The 14,991-nt window shown below is 47.0% G+C and overlaps 1 protein-coding gene across 7 annotated transcripts in view; it reads left to right on the top strand.

The window, feature by feature from the left end:
- The window catches only part of TLK2 (tousled like kinase 2), a 183,600-nt gene that overhangs the window by 111,787 nt on the left and 56,822 nt on the right, over window positions 1–14,991 (top strand). For all 7 annotated transcript variants that reach the window (XM_069751340.1, XM_069751338.1, XM_069751343.1 and 4 more), the window contains 2 exons: window positions 3,741–3,822; window positions 4,849–4,940. In XM_069751340.1, coding sequence (XP_069607441.1) covers window positions 3,741–3,822; window positions 4,849–4,940 — 174 coding nt within the window. The remainder of the gene's footprint in view (window positions 1–3,740; window positions 3,823–4,848; window positions 4,941–14,991) is intronic.

Raw genomic sequence — 14,991 nt, forward strand, 5'->3', positions numbered from 1 at the left:
GCGCCACCATTGATTCCATCTTGTATTCAAAAAGTCAAATGGTGCTCCCTCACTTCCGAGCCCTGACGTGTGCCCAAACAGTGGTTTACCCCCACATATGGGGTACCAGCATACTCAGGACAAACTGCGCAACAATTACTGGGGTCCAATTTCTCCTGTTACCCTTGTGAAAATAAAAAATTGCTTGCTAAAACATCATTTTTGAGGAAAGAAAAATGATTTTTTATTTTCACGGCTCTGCGTTGTAAACGTCTGTGAAGCACTTGGGGGTTCAAAGTGCTCACCACATATCTGGATAAGTTCCTTGGGGGGTCTAATTTACAAAATGGGGTCACTTGTGGGGGGTTTCTACTGTTTAGCCACATCAGGGTCTCTGCAAACGCAACGTGACGCCCGCAGAGCATTCCATCAGTCTGCATTTCAAAACGTCACTACTTCACTTCCGAGCCTCGGCATGTGCCCAAACAGTAGTTTACCCCCACATATGGGGTATCGCCGTACTCAGGAGAAACTGGACAACAAATATTGGGGTAAAATTTCTCCTGTTACCCATGGGAAAATTAAAAAATTCTGGGCTAAATAATTATTTTTGAGGAAAAAAAACGTATTTATTATTTTTACGGCTCTGCGTTATAAACTTCTGTGAAGCACTTGGGGGTTCAAAGTGCGCACCACACATCTAGATAAGTTCCTTTCGGGGTCTAGTTTCCAAAATGGGGTCATTTGTGGGGGATCTCCAATCTTTAGGCACACAGGGGCTCTCCAAACGTGACATGGTGTCTGCTAATGATTGGAGCTAATTTTCCATTTAAAAAGCCAAATGGCGTGCCTTCCCTTCCGAGCCCTGCCGTGCGCCCAAACAGTGGTTTACCCCCACATATGGGATATCAGCGTACTCAGGACAAACTGGACAACAACATCTGGGGTCCAATTTCTCCTATTACCCTTGGCAAACTAGGAAATTTCAGGCTAAAAAATCATTTTTGAGGAAAGAAAAATTATTTTTTATTTTCATGGCTCTGCGTTATAAACTTCTGTGAAGCACCTGGGGGTTTAAAGTGCTCAATATGCATCTAGATAAGTTCCTTGGGGGGGGGTGGAGGGGGGTCTAGTTTCCAAAATGGGGTCACATGTGGGGGAGCTCCAATGTTTAGGCACACGGGCTCTCCAAACGCGACATAGTGTCCGCTAACAATTGGAGCTAATTTTCCATTCAAAAAGTCAAATGGCGCGCCTTCCCTTCCGAGCCCTGCCGTGTGCCCAAACAGTGGTTTACCCCCACATATGAGGTATCGGCGTACTCGGGAGAAATTGCCCAACAAATTTTAGGATCCATTTTACCCTATTGCCCATGTGAAAATGAAAAAATTGAGGCTAAAAGAATTTTTTTGTGAAAAAAAGTACTTTTTCATTTTTACGGATCAATTTGTGAAGCACCTGGGGGTTTAAAGTGCTCACTATGCATCTAGGTAAGTTCCTTGGGGCGTCTAGTTTCCAAAATGGGGTCAATTGTGGGGGAGCTCCAATTTTTAGGCACACGGGGGCTCTCCAAACGTGACACGGTGCCCGCTAAAGAGTGGAGCCAATTTTTCATTCAAAAAGTCAAATAGCGCTCCTTCCCTTCCAAGCCCTGTCGTGCGCCCAAACAGTGGTTTACCCCCACATATGAGGTATCAGCGTACTCAGGACAAATTGGACAACAACTTTCGTGGTTCAGTTTCTCCTTTTACCATTGGGAAAATAAAAAAAATTGTTGCTAAAAGATCATTTTTGTGACTAAAAAGTTAAATGTTCATTTTTTTCCTTCCATGTTGCTTCTGCTGCTGTGAAGCACCTGAAGGGTTAATAAACTTTTTGAATGTGGTTTTGTGCACCTTGAGGGGTGCAGTTTTTAGAATGGTGTCACTTTTGGGTATTTTCAGCCATATAGACCCCTCAAACTGACTTCAAATGTGAGGTGGTCCCTAAAAAAAAAAATGGTTTTGTAAATTTTGTTGTAAAAATTAGAAATCGCTGGTCAAATTTTAACTCTTATAACTTACTAGCAAAAAAAATAATTTGTTTCTAAAATTGTGCTGATGTAAAGTAGACATGTGGAAAATGTTATTTATTAACTATTTTGTGTCACATAACTCTGGTTTAACAGAATAAAAATTAAAAATGTGAAAATTACGAAATTTTCGCCAAATTTCCGTTTTTATCACAAATAAACGTAGAATTTATTGACCTAAATTTACCACTAACATGAAGCCCAATATGTCACGGAAAAACAATCTCAGAACCGCTAGGATCCGTTGATGCGTTCCTGAGTTATTACCTCATAAAGGGACACTGGTCAGAATTGCAAAAACGGCCAGGTCATTAAGGTCAAAATAGGCTGGGTCATGAAGGGGTTAACAGGGATATGGTGCCCACACTGCTGTATGCTATGTGGGCTGTGTTATGTGCTAACGTGGGCTGGGTTATGTGCTAACGTGGGCTGTGTTATGTGCTAACATGGGCTGTGCCACGTGGGCTATGCCACGTGGGCTGTGCCGCGTGCCACGTGGGCTGTGCTATGTGCCACGTGGGCTGTGCTATATGCTACACATTTTGCACTTTTACAAATGTTCTACGTTAATACTTTCTAATGTTTACTTTAAAAAGTTTTCCATTAAAAAATTGTCATATTCAATGTATGCAGTTTGTTCTTTGCAGCAAGTTAAGCTAACAATAAAATGCCTACTGGTAACTGAGGAAGAGGGAGTAGGTCACAAAAATTGGCATATAAGGGGTTGACGTATATAAAGCCCTTCTGCTGTATGGTATTGTAGAATTTACAATAGCTATCACTCATGTAAGAAGTGAAATCTGGCCTTGTACTATACCTATATTTCTCAGCTGTATCTGTGCATCATGAATCGTAGTATGTGTTTAAAGGGGGGGGCCCACTGACACTCTTTCGCCCGAGGCCCTCAAACACCTGGAGCCAGCCCTGGAAAGGATGTATATCTTATGTTGCACTATTGTGTTTTTTTTTTTGTTTTTTTTTTTATACAGCAGTTTATTACAGTGTAATGAAGGTTGGATTTTGCAGGAGATTTGACTTTTTTTTTTTTTTTGCAATACCATGCATGGTCTGCCATTGAACAGACTTTTTTTTTTTAAATAGAAAGTCAGTGTTTTGAAATAATGCTGAGGAATTATATCCTTTGATCCGATTTGTCTCCATAGTTAGACTACCATCAAACACAGTGCAGTCTTGTTCTAACCATTGAGCACAGTGGCTCATTGGTTAGCACTGTTGCTTTGCAGTGCTGAGGTCCTGGGTTCAAATCCCACCAAGGACAACGTCTGCAAGAAGTTTGTATGTTCTTCCTGTGCTTGCGTATGTTTATCACACTCCAAAGACATACTGATAGGTAATTTAGATTGTGAGCCCCAAAGAGGTCAGCGATGATGTCTGTAAAGTGCTGTGGAATATGATAATGCTTTATAGCCAAAGCAAATCCTGCAGCCGTACTCCCTTCTGCCCCGACTTCTTCCTAACCTATATTTAGTATGAAAACAAGAAGTAAGGGCTTCAGGGGAAGGAACTATACTTTATTTTGGATTAGCATACATAAAAAAGTGCTGTAGGATTGCTTCCAATATCCTTCAGACTGGCTAATAGATAAGGCTTATTTTCTTAGATCTTTTTATGACTTTGTTTTTTTTTTCTTAGACGCATTTTAATACATTGTCCTGATACATTTTTCCAGATTTAAAGACCATCCAACGCTAAATGACCGATATCTATTGCTTCATCTGCTGGGTAGAGGAGGCTTCAGTGAAGTGTATAAGGTAATTTAAGTCGGTCATCATGCCTTCAGCAAAGCACAAAGAATCCTCCCTTTTTTTTTTCTTTTTAATATTGTTTTGGGATGGAAAAGCATGCTTTTTTTTAAGCATTAATTTAGAAGCAGTAAAGGGATTGTCCAGGCTTGGCACAAAGCTGTGAGGCTATATGTGTATGTGTGTACATACATAACGTATAACAAGCCCAAACTGAAAACTATAATTCCAAATCTCTCCCGCTTGCTCACAACCACAGTGGGGGAGACTTACTCAGGGAGAAGTATCCCAATAGATACATCTAGGACACTCCCACAACTAGCATAATCCAGAAAAAACGGAGTATCAGTCCATACTAAAATAACAATTTTATTGAATCCAAATAGATAAAAAATCCATTATTAGTTACATTAAGACAATGAATATACAACAAATAACAAGCAAAAGAAATAGTGACGGTAGCACAGATGAAATACCAGCGTGGAGACAAACTGATGCCACATGTATAAGTAAAGTGCCTAGTGCTAAAGTATATATAGGAAACCAGGGAGACGGGGTCAGGGGGTATAGGGCCTCATCAAGTAATCATAAATCCATGTGGACCTCCACAGAAACCTGTACACAGGCTCAAATCAGTCACCAATACCGGTGCTATAACCCAAACCCCCCCCCACACATCCTTACCCCTGGAGCTGGCACTCAGAAATGATCCACGCTGCAGCCCCAACGCGCGTTTCGCGTCAGCTTCGTCAGGGGGCGGTCACGCTGGTATTTCATCTGTGCTACCGTCACTATTTCTTTTGCTTGTTATTTGTTGTATATTCATTGTCTTAATGTAACTAATAATGGATTTTTTATCTATTTGGATTCAATAAAATTGTTATTTTAGTATGGACTGATACTCCGTTTTTTCTGTATTATGTACATACATAACGTGTATGTTTCGCGTTGCCATTTTATTGCTTTGTTTTACCATAAGTAGTTGTACAACTTTTTGCTGTGTATATATGTTTTTATATATTGTTTATCCTGCAGGCTTTTGACCTAACAGAGCAAAGATACGTAGCTGTGAAAATCCACCAGTTAAATAAGAACTGGAGGGATGAAAAGAAAGAGAATTACCACAAGTAAGTGTTATATTAAATGATGTATTCTGTACATTAAAAAAAAAAGCAGAATTTGTTTTCTTTATAAAACTTAATCCAAAAGATGTACATAAGATAACTTTTTCCTGGGATATTCCTTTCCATGAACTGCTATCGCCTATTCATAGGATAAATAACCACTGAATTAATATGGGGGCTAAGCACTAAGATCTTTTCTGATTTGCCAGAACAAGTGTCCTCTGTTGCCTGTGTGAATGGAGTGTCCATGGAGCAAACCATACTGCTAGTCCATGCATTTTCTGGGAGACTAGAATGGCACGTGCTTGACTGCGGCTCCACTTAAACGGGATCAGAAGACCTCTATTGTGTCGATTGTTGGGGGTCTTGGCAGTTTACCTCCACTGATCTAGTAATTATCAACTGTCTTTGGAATAGGTGACACCTTCTACCTAGAATACCTCTTTAACCCCTTTCTACCATTGGACGTACTATTCCGTCCATGTGGGGTGGGCCCTACTTCCCAAGGACTGAATAGTACGTCCAGCGCGATCAGCCGCGCTCACGGGGTGAGCACGGCCTGGTGTCAGCTGACTAGCAGCTGACATCAGGCACTATGTGCCAGGAGTGGTCACGGACCGCCCCTGGCACATTAACCTCTGGCATACTGCGATCGCGTTGCTCCGAGGGTCTCTTACCTCCTCCTCCCTGCAGCAGGCCCGGATCCAAAATGGCCGCGGGGCTGCATCCGGGTCCGGCAGGGAGGTGACCTCACAGCGCCTGCTCAGAGCAGGCGCCGGGAAGCCTCCAGGAGTGCACGTCAGATCTCTGATCTGACACCGTGCACAGAAAAGTGTCAGATCAGTGATCTGTCACTTTACTGTGATGTCCCCCCCCTGGGGCAAAGTAAAAAAGTTTAAAAAAAAAAATTTACATGTTAAAAAAAATCCTAAATAAATAATAATAATATAAAAATTGTTCCAATAAATACATTCCTTTATCTAAATAAAAAAACAATAAAAGTACACATTTAGTATCTCCGCGTCCGTAACGACCCAACCTATAAAACTGTCCCACTAGTTAACCCCTTCAGTGAACACCTAAAAAAGGCAAAAAACAACGCTTTATTATCATACCGCCAACAAAAAGTGGAATAACACGCGATCAAAAAGACTGATATAAATAACCATGGCACTGCTGAAAACGTCATCTTGTCCCGCAAAAAACGAGCCGCCATACAGCATCATCAGCGAAAAAATAAAGTTATAGTCCTCAGAATAAAGCGATGCAAAAATAATTATTTTTTCTATAAAATAGTTTCCTCTATCGCCTCTCATTGGGGGACACAGGAACCATGGGTGTATGCTGCTGCCACTAGGAGGCTGACACTATGCACAAAAAAAGTTAGCTCCTCCTCTGCAGTGTACACCCCACCGACTGGCATTATACACTTCAGTTTAGCTTAGTGTCAGTAGGAGGTGGACACGGGTCTTTGAATAGATCCTATCTACCTCAATGTGCATCGTTTTTCTTTTAGGTTCTCCGGAGGGATAGAGGGTGAGCAGTCACACCTGTAGTCCCACTATGCGGACTATGAGTACGGCATGTACTGCCACCCCGTATCCTCATAGATCCCTCAGCAGGACCATGATCCTAGCACACAAGCGTGCTCAGAAGTCCGGTCCTGGCTCCGTCCCCCACCCACTCGCCCACCAGAGCCTGTCGGTTGGAGGAGACGAGGACGTCCATCACAGCTCCATGGACGTCTCATTCCCCTCAGGTTAGTAACTGTGTGGGATGTTTAGGTGAGTATTTTCCCCTCCCATTCCCAAGTCCCTAAATGCGCTGAACGATTTTCTTATGGCGGCGCTGACTTTTATTTTTAATAGGGATCCCAGGGGCAGCCACCCGGGCAGTATCTCATTGCGCGGCAGCCCTTCAGGCCGCCGCGCTTCCTCCTGAGCTGCCTCGTTCATCGGCGGCCGCAGTGCTCTCCCTGCAGCCGCACTGCTCAGCGGCCGCAATGTCTCCTCTTACAGCGCGACAGCCTGGCAGGCTGCCACGCCGCTCCCCCATGCGGCCTCACTGCTCGGCGGCCGCAATGCGTCCTGTGTCTGCGCGGCGGACTTGGCAGGCTGCCACGCTACTTACTTCCTGCGGCACACTGCTCCGGCGCCGTGATTCTCTTCTCTGGCGGAAGCGGCCTCTAATTTAGGTCCCGGCTTTGGCCGTGGCCTACTTCCGGCGTCGCGACCCCGCCACTTCCGGTTTCTCTGGCGGTCCTGGCAGGCTGCCGCGCTACTCGCACTGCTCTGGTACCGCAGTTCTCTTCTCCGGCGGCGCCGGCCTCTAATTTAGGTCCCTGCTTCAGCCGGGGCCTACTTCCGGCGCCGCGATTTCACCACTTCCTTTTTTTTACGGGCTTTTTTTCCCGCCCGACAACCTCCTCCATGCATTCTCCGCCCACCAGCGTCATCTTGTTGCTCCTGGGCGCTCAGCAGACTCCACCCCCACCTTGCTGGCACCACACATCGACACTCCACTACCTTGCAGAGCACGCAGTCTGGTGTTTTTCTTCTTGAAGTGCGGCAGGAGCTCACATCGCCTCCCTGTCTAAAGACTTCCCCGGAGTTACACCCACAAACCGGACAACTTCTTCCACCTGGATCAGTTTTTGGCCGTGAGTAGCTCTGCGCTGCAGACTGACAGTCCCCTCTGCCCCCTATCCCTCTGGCATTTTCTTCAGGGACCCTTCAAAATGGCTACCTCTAAGGGAGGCCGCTCTTGTCCTCCTACTTCTTCCTCCGCTTCTTCTGCCTTAGTCAAATACTTTGCATGTTCGTTCTGTAACTGCAAACTTCCCTCAGGTCAGTCCTCTCCACTCTGTCAGACCTGCAGCAACCCGATTGTTCCCACCGCCCAGGATCCCCCGGCTGTTCCGCTTGAGTGATACCCCCACCCCCAGCTGGGCCTCCTCTCTGTCACAATCGGTAGCGGATCTAACTCGGGTGTCTCAAACATTGGTGTCCGTGCTGGATCGATTACCCCTGCAGTAGCCAGCGGGTCGCAGGAACCTCTGTCTGAGTCCTCCTTTATAAGCTGCAAAAGGTCCAGACAGGAACGCCGGTCTGAGTCCTCTTCTCGCTCCATCTCGCCACACGGTCCTTCTCTGCGGTCGACTTCACCCCCCCTCCCCCCGGTCCTCCTCCCCGGAGTCAGGCGAGGCGTTCTCTGATGCGACCTCGGAGGATATTTCGGAGCTGGATTCTAACCAAATCGCTACCATGAGGAATATGGTTCAGAACCTCATTGGAGCGATAAATCAGACCTGTGGCATCAAGGATACCTCTACGGAACCCGCAGATCAGGCGGTTTCGTTTAGACGGGCTAAACCACCTTCCAAGTTTTTCGCTCGAGGAGATCATGACCAGAGAGAGAACGAATCCGACCAGACGCTTTCAGAGAGGAAAGCGACTTGGCATTTTATATCCCTTTTCTCCGGAGCTCACTGCTAATTGGACTGCTTCTCCTTCGGTGGATCCCCTAGTTTCCAGGCTTTCCACCTACACGATCCTTCCACTGTCCGGCGGAGCATCTCTTAAAGATTCTAACGATAGTCATGGAATCTTTCGCGAAGTCAGCCTTTGAAGCGGCTGCAGCTACTCTATCCCGGCTTTTGCTTTCACTTGGGTTTCAAAATCCATATCCAAATGGGCCAAACAACTCCCGTCAGGGCATCCTGAACGGGGCTCCACCCGGACAGCTGGCGGAGCTTGCCAACCAGATTTCTCACGCAGGTGAATACCTGGTCTCTGCCTCCTTGGATGCTGCATTTTGTGCGGCTCAGGCGTCCAGCAATGCTTTTGCCATCCATCGGACCATTTGGCTCAAGGCCTGGCAGGCGGATTTGTCTTCTAAAAAGTCCCTTACCAGCCTGCCTTTTCAAGGTTCACGTCTCTTTGGTTCTAAGTTGGATCAAATCATTAAGGACACCACCGGGGGCACAAGCTCTCTTCTTCCCCAGTCCAAACCTCGTCGCCCTCCTCCTAGACGGCAATTTCGGTCTTTTCGTCGCTTCGCGGTGTCAAACTCCTTTTTCCAGCAGCAACAGAGGCCACAGGCACGTCAAGAGAAGAAGACGGTATCCTTTAGACCCACTCCTTCCTGGCGTCCTCGCTACTCCCATGGTAGATCCTCCAGGTCCAGGACTGGAAGACCACCTTGGGATAAAGGCTCACTCTACACGGGCAGTCGGCGCCTCCTGGGCGGTACACCACAGGGCTTCCGCCCTACAACTTTGCAAAGCGGCAACTTGGTCTTCCATCCACACGTTTGCCAAATTCTACAAGTTCCATACCTACGCTTCGGCGGACGCCAGCCTAGACAGAAGGATCTTGCAGGCGGCAGTGGTGAGTCCTCTGACCTGATGGAAGTATGTTTTTCCAGTTCACCACCTGACAGCACCATTGGAGGACGTCCTTCTTACCCTTAGTGGGACAGGAACAACAAGCGGTTAAATGGACCCTCCCCACTCCACCCACCAGTGTTTTTCCAGTCCCACTGCGGATTGGAATGGCAAGTGTGTCCTCCGACGGTGCTGTGCAGATGGTGGGGATCAGGGGGCCCAGCCTTTCCCTTCCCTGCCGCAAGACATCTGCGGCTGATACCTGCAATGGGGGGTCCCTCAGCCTCCCCAGTGTAGCGCTGCTCCTGGGTTCAGGATCCGTTCCTCCATACTGGGGGCTCTCGGTCCGGGTGCCTGGTTGCTGGGGGTGTATGCGGGGGCTATTTCCAGACGGCGGCCGTTCCAAGCATGCTGCCGCGTCCATCTCCAGCAAGCGCTCTCAGCGTGGCAGCCGTTTGACTCCAGGACCTGCGGCCACATCACTTCCGGCCGATGGGCCGCGTCTCTTCCGGTTGCGACGAGTGTCGGACTGGGGGACGCCAGCGACTGCGCCGGCCTCAGGAAGGTCTTTCAGCACGGTCAACCGCGTGGATGCGGTAAGGAGGGCAGGATCAACCAGGTAAAACCTATATAAATGCTCTATGGGGGTCTTTTTGCCGCCGGCTATCCTGACATAGGAGCACACGGCTGTATGGTAATATGGTCGTCACTATGGAGGAGACTACCAGACCTGAGGGGGGACTGACCAGCTTCAGGGGCACGTGAGTGGGCTATGTTAAGCCATACCACAAAGCTCACCCCTCCCCCTGCTCCCCTACCTATGTATTCTATATATATCTCTATCTCTCCTAGGCAGAGCCTCCCATTCCCACAACTGAAAGGAAAAGATCTGGGAAAAGTAAATGCCCAATATGTGCCACTAAGTTTCCGGAAAATTGGCAGAAGCCATTGTGCAAAGCATGCACATCCAAGATTGTGGGGGATGAGCAAACTGCATTACTATCCAGTATGAGGACAATGATTCGACAAGAGGTTCAGGCATCCATCTCAAGCTTGAATCTTCCCCAGACAAGCCAGTCAGAACCGCAAGCCTCACGGAAGAGGCCAAGGGAATCTAGCCCCTCTTCTGAAGGAGCAGGTTTCGGAAGATTCAGACCAGGAAGAAAGAGACTTGATCATTGGGCAGAGGGAAGAGATATCTCTTCTCTGCGGCAGACACAGATGAGCTTCTTTATGCTGTACGTAACACCATGCAGTTACAGGACACGCCAGAGGAGACCTCGATCCAGGACGAGATGTTTGGCGGATTACATGCCCAAGTGACAAAGGTTTTTCCAATAACCACATCTGTTCCATGATCCTGGAAGAATGGCAAGAAGCGGAGAAGAGACTAGTGGTACCCAGAGATTTTAAACTCCGTTTACCCTATAATCCAGAGGACATTAAGGTGTGGGATGAAGTCCCCAAGATTGATGTTCCGTTAGCAAAGGTGGCGAAGACCTCAATCCCATTTGAGAACTCCTCCGCATTGAAAGATCCTATGGATCGCAAAGCAGATGGTCTGCTCAGGAGAACTTGGGAGTCCTCCGCAGCAATAATACGGGCCAATATAGCCGCAACATCGGTAGCCCGGTCAATGCATTTATGGATTGACGATTTGGAGGAACATCTCAAAGCCAAGACTTCCAGAGATGTTATTCTCAAATCCCTGCCGTTGCTTAAACTGGCAACAGGCTTTATGGCGGACACTTCAGCTGAATCTGTACGCTTCGCTGCCAGAAGTGAGTCTTTGTCTAACGCGGCCAGAAGAGCCATCTGGCTAAAGACCTGGTCGGGGGATATTCAGTCAAAAAATAAATTGTGCGGTATCCCATTCTCAGGGAATAAAGTATTTGGGCCTATTCTATATGACATCCTAGAAAAAGCCTCAGATAAAAAGGGATTCCCTGAGGAAAATACAAAAAAGTACCAGCCCTTTCGCAGATCCCGACCTAGTCAGAGAACAGACTACAGGGGGAAAGGGAAGACTGGGAGGTGGTCTTATCCCAAGGGTGGAAGGGGTAGAGACTCCATCTTCCGAAGTGCAGGTACAGCAAAGCCAAATAAATGACATCAGGGTAGGTGGTCGGTTACAAAAATTTCTAGGGGGTTGGCAGAAAATATCCCAGAACCTTTGGATTCTGCAGGTGATTGCTCAGGGGTACAAACTAGAGTTCTCCAGCAGTCCCCCAGAAAGATTTGTGGTAACCCGACCCTGTCCGCTCTCAGACTCCTCTGTGGACAAACATCCAGGATTTGATAGAATTAGACGCGATAACTCCAGTTCCCATTTCAGAAAGAGGCACAGGCCATTACTCCCATTTGTTTTCAATAAAAAAAAAAAACGTCTGGGGACTCCCGGACAATCATAAATTTAAAGCCACTAAACAGATGGGTCCGGTACAAAAGATTCAAGATGGAATCTATAAAATCCACAACGCCTCTTATAGACAAGGGCATGGTGATGTGCACCTTAGACCTAAGCAATGCATACTATCATGTCCCGATACACACTTCCTACCAAAAATTCCTGAGATTTGCCGTAATCAACAAGGGAATATTACATCACTTCCAGTTCAAATGTCTCCCCTTCGGGCTTGCTTCAGCGCCCAGGATTTTCACCAAACTGATGTCAGAAGTTGTGGCCTATCTAAGAAACCATTATGTGACCATAGTTCCATATCTGGACGACTTTCTGATAATGGCGAGATAGAGAAGCTCCTCAGAATAGACTGCGGTTTCCACTTTTTCTCCTGCAGGATCTGGGGTGGATGGTGAACTGGAAGAAGTCCTGCCTGGTCCCAGATTCCAGAATGAAATTTTTGGGGGTGATATTAGATTCCAAACTAAGAACATCTTTCTTACCAGAAGACAGACAGGAGGCCTTCATCAGGCAAGTTCGTCAATTCAGGAAAAAGTACCCCCTCCATAAGAGAGGCAATGAGGATACTCGGCTTTATGACAGCATGCATACCCTGTGTGAAATGGAGCCAATTCCACTCAAGGGAGTTACAGAGAGAAATCTTGGGATCTTGGAACAGGAAACAGAGTTCCTTAGACAGGAAGATGATTGTGTCTCCATCAGTAAAGAGATCCCTTACCTGGTGGACCACACCGGAAAACCTGAGAGGGAGTTCCATGGATACTCGATCCCTGGGTTACGGTTACCGCAGAAGCCAGTCAATACGGATGGGGCGGTCATATAGGAAGAACATACTATCCGGGAGAATGGACTCCTCAGATTGCCGCAAGATCATCAAATTTCAGGGAACTGTATGCGATCTGGAAGGTGTTGTACCAGGCCCAGTCACAGGTCAGGGGCAGACACGTGAGGATACTGTCCGACAATGTCACAGCAGTGGCTTTTCTGAGACACCAGGGAGGTCCGAAACATCCACCACTGCAACACTTGGCAAACCAGATTTTCAGATGGGCAGAGAAATCTGTCAGATCCATCTCGGCAATTCACCTGGAAGGCGCCAAGAATCAAATGGCAGATTTCTTGAGCAGGACGTCTGTACATCCCGGAGAATGGGAACTGAATCCGGAAGTATTCAGCAGTCTGTGCCAGACTTTTTGCCACCAGGTCAAACACAAAGACCAGAGCATTTTTCTCGCTCAATCCTTTAGACTGAGCCACTGCAGTAGACGCCTTGTCTCAGTATTGGGGATAAGGTCTCCTGTACGCATTCCCGCCTCTTCCTCTGATACCGAAGACACTCAGGAAGATACGAGACGAGGGAGCAACCGTAATCCTGGTGGTTCCTTTTTGGCCAAAAAGGAGCTGGTTTTCTCTTCTATCCAGAATGTCAACAGAGAAACCAGTCTTGTTACCGAACAGGCAGGACCTTATTCTACAAGTGCCGGTGTTACACAAGTACCCAGACTCTCTTCACCTATCTGCTTGGATCCTGAACGGCAAACCTTAAGATCCAGAGGCCTGTCAGGAGACGTCATTACCACACTCCAGGCAAGCAGAAAACCAGTGACTTCGGTGATTTACAACAAAATCTGGAGGCGGTATTGTTCCTTTCTGGGAGAGGTTTCTGTGGATGTTTCAAAACCAGACATTTCCAGAATCCTCGACTTCCTGCAACTCGGATTTGACGAGGGCCTTTGGCCTAGTACTCTAAAACAGGGGTCCCCAACTCCAGTCCTCAAGGCCCACCAACATGTCATGTTTTCAGGATTTCCTTAGTCTTGCCCAGGTAATAATTGCATCACCTGTGCAATGCAAAGGAAATCCTGAAAACATGACCTGTTGGTGGGCCTTGAGGACTGGAGTTGGGGACCTCTGCTCTAAAAGTACAGATTGCAGCGCTTAGTGTCTTTTTTGATACATCACTAGCCTCCCATCCCTGGATAGCAAGATTTTCCAGGGCTACACAGAGAATGAGGCCACTTGTGAGAAAACCAACCCCTCCTTGGGACCTAAACCTGGTCCTTAACACTCTATGTAAAACCCCATACTTGCTATCAGAAGATATGAGCATAGCCAATCTCTCCTTTAAAACTGCCTTCCTGATTGCCATCACGTCAGCTAAAAGGCTGGGGGAGATGCAGGCTCTTTCCACCCAGAACCCATATCTTCAGATTTTTGACGACAGAATAGTCTTTAAACTTAACCCAGCTTTCCTCCCCAAGGTAGTATCCTCAACCAATATAAATCAGGAGATAATCATTCTGCCAACACCCTAGAAACGCAAAAGAAGGGGTCTACCATAACCTTGACGTTAGGGAGACTATTCTAAAATACCTGGGGGCGACGGAAAGTTGGAGACAGGACACTAACTTGTTCGTACAGTACGGGGGGCCAAATAGGGGTTGTAAAGCTGCAAAATCAACCATTGCTAGGTGGATTAAAACCATGATAAGCCTAGCATATACAGACCAAGGGAAAGATCCCCCGGGCACTCTTATGGCCCATTCAACACGAGCTATCTCTACATCATGGGCAGAGAAGGGGGGAGCCTCAGCTGAGCAAATCTGTAGGGCGGCGACTTGGACCAGTCTTTCTACCTTTGCTAGACACTATAAATTAGATGTCGTATCAGATCAGTTAGCTTTTGGTAGAAAAGTATTACATGCAGTAGTCCCACCCTAGTTAAATATCCTTTGGTATTTCTCCAATGGTGCTGTCAGGTGGTGAACTGGAAAACGGTAATTAGTTCTTACCGGTAATTGTATTTCCAGGAATCCACCTGACAGCACTACTAGTTCCCTCCCACTGCAAGCTTGTACTATTGACTAAAATGATGTAACATTGGTGTATAACTGCTAATAAACTTGCTTTTTGCATCCATCCAGATGTGGTACTTAGAAAATCACTGGTGGGTGGAGTGGGGAGGGTCCTTTTAACCGCTTGTTGTTCCTGTCCCACTGAGGGTAAGAAGGACGTCCTCCATTGGTGCTGTCAGGTGGATTCCTGGAAATACAATTACCAGTATGAACTAATTACCGTTTTCCCACCCCAGGGACTGCTTTTGGACGTCCCATGGTTCCTGTGTCCCCCAATGAGAGGCGATAGAGAAAACAGGATTTTTGGTTGCTTACCGTAAAATCTGTTTCTCGGAGCCTCCATTGGGGGACACTGCACCCTCCTATGTTGTTAAATTTCTGTTGTTCCTTGCT

Source organism: Ranitomeya imitator, chromosome 2, assembly GCF_032444005.1.
Source record: "Ranitomeya imitator isolate aRanImi1 chromosome 2, aRanImi1.pri, whole genome shotgun sequence".
NCBI lineage: Eukaryota > Metazoa > Chordata > Amphibia > Anura > Dendrobatidae > Ranitomeya > Ranitomeya imitator.